General features: G+C 30.5%; 1 protein-coding gene across 1 annotated transcript; it reads left to right on the top strand.

Moving 5' to 3' along the window:
• Positions 1–3,210: 3,210 nt before the first annotated feature.
• Positions 3,211–6,830, top strand: LOC101208719 (probable trehalase). The gene is made up of 11 exons (XM_004143819.3): positions 3,211–3,981; positions 4,269–4,388; positions 4,479–4,594; positions 4,680–4,777; positions 4,865–4,974; positions 5,090–5,162; positions 5,246–5,410; positions 5,501–5,588; positions 5,717–5,816; positions 5,901–6,114; positions 6,319–6,830. Exons 1-11 carry the CDS (start codon positions 3,356–3,358, stop codon positions 6,412–6,414), a joined length of 1,806 nt encoding a protein of 601 aa, XP_004143867.2. The 5' UTR covers positions 3,211–3,355; the 3' UTR covers positions 6,415–6,830.

Here is a 6,830-nt window from a genome sequence, read left to right as displayed (position 1 = left end):
TTAATTTATTATTTTATAAACTTTTTTTAAAAAATACAAAAAAATCTATTAGCTATTTGTATTTCATACAACAAAACATTTTCCATTTTCCCATGCTGCACTCTTGATGTAAAAAGATACAAAAAAAAATTTGTTCCATCAAATAGTTTGTTGAAGATATTGCATTAATCTTATTAAGCAATTGGCATGCATCAAAGTTAGGTCTATATGAATATTATTTTCAAACAATATGTAAATGGTACAACTATCATCCGGATCTTGATTATTTGGTTAAGTAAACTAAGCTACGTACTTACATTGCATGATGGATGACTCACACATGCTCTGTTCATGTATTACTTCAATGTTTTTTTATAAACTTAATAAACAATAAATGAAATAATAATTGGGAAATTTTGAATTTGGACCAAAGGAAAAAAACAATGTGTTTGACAAATATTAGAAATACTAATATTAGAAGTTGGTCATGGCACGACATTTATTGTGATTTCTCGACCAATAAGTGCTTATTAATTTTGAATTAAATTTACTTTACCCTAAATTAATATGATTTATTTATTGAATATTTTAAATTTCTAATTGAAATAATATTTCAATAGATTCAAATATCAATTTATTTTACTCAATTATCCTTTTGGTATTTATTTATTGATTGATATATGGTCAATTCTCCACTTATTGGTCAATTATCATAATTTAACCTATATATGATATTATTTATGTAATATATTATATAGAAAATAAATCAACACTGAAGCATTGAGTTGAGGTGTCCATTATTTTTATAGTAAAGAATCAATCCTTAGAAAAGAATACATATATAGATGACAACAATAATAAGGGTTTGTCTCCACTTTTTAAATTAAGATTCAACCTTCTTCCTATTCTTTTAAAATGATTAATTTAATTTAATTATAAGTTTTGATTTTCTAAAAGGAAATAGATGTTGTAAGTAATAGGTTAGGGGGAGTTGTTTGTTTTAATTTAAATAGTTTGTAGTGATAAGTTATAAGATAATAATGGTTAGTCAACAAATTAAAGAATTGCTTTTAAGCTTATCTACCAAGTGGATATTGATAACTTCATCTACCACCAACTTGGCTACTTCAACCTTTTCAACCACACAATCTTTTACCCATTTTTTACTTCTTTCATTTCAACCCTAAATTTCATTTCCAAATATATAAAACTCTTTTTCACATATATCCATAAATGTTTTTTTAAATACTTTCCCACTCTTGAGAATTAATATTTTTATTCTATTGTAAAAAAGTTTTTAAAAATATTTATTTACTATTTTAGTTGACATCAATATTTATCGATATTTCTATTAACATTTTTTACATTCTCTTTCCCAATTTAAAAACAAGTTATTCAATTAAATTTTTTAAAAAATATTTTATATATTATTGTTTTTTAATATTATATAATACTAAGAAAATGAGTTTATAATTCGAAATACTAATTTTCTTTTAAGAAACTATATCTATTAATACAATTATTATTATTTTTTAATATAATTTTACATTTTAAAATCTCAAAATCAAAATCAACTCAACTTAAACATAACAACTATGCCTTAACAATCTTCAAAAGTAATATTAAAACATAATATTTAGATTTTTCAAAATTCTATTCTCTCTCTCTTTTCTTAAATGTATATATAAGTAGGAGAAATAATACTTATATAAGCTAATTTTCAAAAATAAAGTGGATAATATATTTAATAAAAAAATTTACCAAATCCAAAATAAAACTGAAAATTTCAAAGTAAATGATTTTAAAATTCAAACTTTTAACTGAAAAGAAAATTAATAAATTAATTATGAAACTGAGTATATGAATAGAAAAAAACAGATATTTTTGGTTGTCAAACTTTAATGGTCAAAGTAGATTTTAATTTTTAATGAATTTAGGTGAAGATACCTATTTCGAAGTTTAAATTCTATTTTGCTTTTTTTTTTTTTTAAATAATCAAATTTATTATCTATATATATAATTATTTTCAACACTCAAGTTTTTCTTTCTAAATATATTAATAGATTATTGCAAGTTATTTTCAACAATGTTATCAGTGAATACTCAATAAGTGCATCACCATCGAAAATCAACATGACTTATTGCAAGTTCGATATAACTCTATTTAGTCGCTTTTTGACTCTAGTAACACACTTTCTCTTATGTATACGTGTTCATGCAGATCAAATGAAATCAATATGTTTATTTAGTTACAAAATTAGCTATTTATATCGTAAAAATATATTCACTTTGATCAATGTTGAAAGAATAAGTATATATACATAGTTACGTAGTATCATAAGTAATATTGGTCAAAGGTTAAAGGAATAAGTATCATATGTAACATTGGACAAAGGTTAAAAGAATAAGTATATATGTATAGTATCATATGTAACATTGGTCAAAGTAAAGTTAAGTTATACACATTTTTCAAATTCTATTCTCTTCAAATAGTTATCTTATTATTTCAACATTAAATTTCTTAAAGTGTAAGAGAATTATTGAGGGAGTTTAGAATATTTTTAAAAACTGAACTTGAGATTTTTTTAAAAAAATTAAAATATCATTTTGTTTTAAAAGTATATTTAATCTTAGACTCAAACCTTTCTTTGTTCAATTTTAATTCTTACATTTTAAAATAGAACTTTCTTGTTTGTTATTTATAAATTTTGAAAATATATTCATATTGTGTATTTCATTAAATGAAAATTCAAATATATTCATATTGTGTATTTCATTAGATGAAAATTGTCATGAATATGCAAAAGTGAATTGAGGTCGAACCAATAATAATCATTTAGTTCAATTGATGAAAAAAAAGTGATCTTCATATTATCAATAATGGACATGAACTAGGTTTGATCATACTATGAGGATAAAAAGAATTGTATTTTAACCTAAGAAGAGAAACCAAACTCCAAATTGAACTCTAAAATCAATCAAATTTCAAGAAAAAACCTCCAAAAAGCATCTGAAAAAGGCTTGAATCCAAACAGCTCCTCTATTGTTAGTTTATTATCATTTCTCTAACTTTTTGTTCTCATCTTTTTAGAAGAAGACAGAGAAGTTTCCAAGAAAAGTTAAACAATTTGGCAATTGGGAAGAACCCATTGGCACAAATTCAGCCAAACCCCCTCTGTTCTTTTCTCTTCTTCAAGAAAAAACTTTCCATTTACCCATGTTCTTCTTCATTCCTACTCGAATATCAAAAAATTTCCCACATCAATCCTAGTCATCACCTTCTTCCTCGCCTCAAATCCCTCTCTCTCTCTCTCTCTCCTACTTTGCATTCTGTCACCACCACTTCACCTCCCCCGCGTTTTCTTCCCCTATAAATATGCCTGTCCTTCACTCCCATCTTCCTCCCATTCGTTTTTCTTCATTAACCCTTTTCCATTTCTTTCTCATCATGCCATTACTCCGTCCCGCCGCCGCGTCGTTGCCGGAAGTTTTTTCCCCACGCCTCGCCGATAAGGGCCCTGTTATTCCAGTACCCAATCTCGTTAAGTTTCTTGAGCGTATTCAGGTTGTGGCTCTGAATTCGTTTGGGAAATTGGATTTTGATCTTAAATATTATGTCGATTTGTCTTTGAAATTCGATTTGAATTCTACCCAAATCGCTTTTGATGCCCTTGAACGATCCTCCAATGGCTCTGTTTCCGTTGAGAATTTGAGGACATTCATTTCGAACTATTTCGATAGTGCCGGAACCGACTTGGTTTACTCTAATCCGGCCGATTTTGACCCTCATCCTGATGGGTTTTTGCCCAAAGTTGAGAATGTGGAAGTTAGAGCTTGGGCTTTCGATATTCATAATTTTTGGAAGAATCTTAGCCGTAGAGTCTCTGATGATCTCATTCATCATCCTGATACCCACACTTTGCTGCCGTTGCCTGAGCCTGTTGTCGTTCCGGGATCAAGATTCCGGGAAATTTATTATTGGGATTCTTATTGGATTATCAGGTACCCTGACAAAACTTGATGACTCATTGTTTTTCCAAGAAAGGCGTTCTTATCTATGTTTAACCCCTTTTCTTTGGTCGTTTCACCCCTTTTATTATTTGGTGAAGAAACAGTGTTTAGCTTGAATTGTTTTTATTAAAAAAGGGGAAGTTTTACTGTAGAATGAAAATGATATATATATTAAATTTTCTTGAGATATGACAAACTAAGTGGGGTTATTACCTAATTTGTTATTCTTGGCACTGTTCTGATTGATAGTGTTTTTTTCTTTTTATATTTCTATGCAGAGGTTTGTTAGCTAGTAAAATGTACGATACTGCTAAGGGAATTGTTATTAATCTAATTTCAATGATCGATGAGTTTGGCCATGTTCTTAATGGTGCCAGATCTTATTACACTAACAGAAGGTAAACAAATCAACTTTTGGACTGCTTTGCAATAACTTGATTATGAATACAGTTTGAACTGTTAATCAAACTTTTTATTGCATTTTGCAGTCAGCCTCCCCTTTTGAGCTCCATGGTTTATGACATATACCTTAGGACTGGGGATTTAGAGTTTGTGAGAAATTCACTCCCTGCTTTAATCAAAGAGCATAAGTTTTGGAATTCAGGTACAGCCAGACACCGATGTTTCTTACTCAATCAAAGATTTAGTTTTAGTAAGATTATAATGTAGTTTTTTTCTATTGGTTTTAGGATTCCATTCAATTACTGTCCAAAATGGAAATGGAAATCACTCCTTGTCTAGGTACTATGCAATGTGGAACGAACCGAGGCCGGAATCTTCGCTGGTGGTGCGTTTTCTTCTTTGATGCCATTTGCCTGCATTTGAAATAATAGTATGCAACGTTGTGTTTGATTCTATGATTTACTATTGACAGGATGAGAAAGTTGCCTCGAAGTTCGTGAATAACTATGAAAAAAAGCATCTATACCGGGAAATCGCATCAGCAGCCGAATCCGGTTGGGATTTCAGTTCAAGATGGATGAGGTACAAGATATTGTGATCTCAGATCTTAAATATATTTGCTGAGCTAAGAGCCTGATTCGTTTTTAAAGTATTACAGCAATGAAGTTTTTAATGTTTTTGAGTTTGCTTCTTAAAGGGATTCGACAGACTTGTCGACATTGGCTACAACTTCAATCTTGCCAGTTGATCTCAATGTATTCATACTCAAGGTATGGTTTGGATTAGTTCTTCGAAGATCTCGGCGTTTCTTTTTATTGCCATTAGCACAACTGATGCGTATGGTTTGATTCAGATGGAACTTGACATTTCCAATTTGGCAAGAGCCGTTGGAGACTACTGCACGGCAGAACACTTTTTTGAGGCCTCTCTAGTTAGAAAGAAGACAATCAACTCTATTTTTTGGAATTCAGAGAAAGGACAATGGCTTGATTACTGGCTTGATAACGGCTCGTACAAGGTAAAATACTCTACACAATTCTGAAAATTTCTCAGCTTTTGAATGTTTTCTTTTAGCAGTTAAGTTGATCGAAACTTTTGGTGCTTTTAGGGTGCTCATTCATGGGATGTTCGAAACCAGAACCAGAACGTATACGCTTCAAACTTCATTCCCTTGTGGGTCGAATCATTTTACTCCGGTTTGTAATTAATTCCCTCTTGATCATTAGCATTTTTTCAGCCTAATTTCTTTGAAAGTTTAGATTAGGAATGGTAAGATTAATTTAAATCGTCTGTTTTTTCCTTTTTTTTCTTTTTATATATGCAGATAGCAGACAAATGAAGAAAGTTTTGAAAAGTTTACGGAACTCAGGCTTGTTATGCAATGCTGGGATTGCAACTTCCATGATTAATTCGGGGGAACAATGGTTAGTAGTACTCGCACTGGTCTTTTTCTTTCTTCTAAATCTCTTTGTTTGATGTTCATGCTGAAACCTTTTGTAAAACAAAAGGGATTTCCCGAACGGTTGGGCACCAATCCAACACATGATTGTCGAGGGACTGGCAAGGTCTGAACTGCCAGAAGCAAAGGCATTGGCCGAGGACATCGCCGCCAGATGGCTCCGAACCAACTATGTAGCTTACAAGCACACAGGATTTATGCATGAGAAATATGATGTCCAAAAGTGTGGAGGCTTTGGTGGAGGAGGTGAATACGTCCCTCAGGTATCTGATTCAACTGACCTTTCTTTTCTTTTTTGCCTTTCCTTTTTTAAAATTAATCTTTGAAACACTACTTTCACGATTATGAAAACGATAATATAGTATCTTAGAGAAAACAAACAAAAAATTAAAATTGTTATCAAATGAGACTTAATTCAATTAAAGTTTTTGCTTATCGTTCTGTTTGGTGTTTGTATTTGAATGTAGACTGGCTTTGGATGGTCAAATGGTGTTGTGTTGGCATTCCTTGAAGAGTTTGGATGGCCAAAAGATCAAAAGATAGACTGCTATTTACCTTCTTAAACACCACAAGATTCACCATTCATCTCTTGGGATTAGAGGATATAATATATTCTTTAGGTTCTTCACTCTCAGTTCATCTTAAAAGGGATGATTGTAAATTCTACAAATCATATTTTGTTTCTTAAAATTAGTTTTGAACCTCTATGGTTTGCACATATGTCTTCGTTGACAGATGATGCAAATCATAAGAGTGTTTAAAGTTAGTTTTCAAAGCTGGGTATTGTTTGTATGAGTTGTAGTTGTCCCCACAAATTAGAGAGAAGTGTCCCTTAATTGGAGGGAGTTACTTCTTTATATATATATATGAGGTTTAGGAAGTATAATATATTGTTAATATTGCAATAAATGTAAAGCCTTTACTCTAAATATTTGCCTTACCAATCAATTCGAGTATGATTTAACAAAGATTCATCTTC

Source organism: Cucumis sativus, chromosome 5, assembly GCF_000004075.3.
Source record: "Cucumis sativus cultivar 9930 chromosome 5, Cucumber_9930_V3, whole genome shotgun sequence".
Classification (NCBI taxonomy): Eukaryota; Viridiplantae; Streptophyta; class Magnoliopsida; order Cucurbitales; family Cucurbitaceae; genus Cucumis; species Cucumis sativus.
This window is presented reverse-complemented; position numbering and strand designations above follow the sequence as displayed.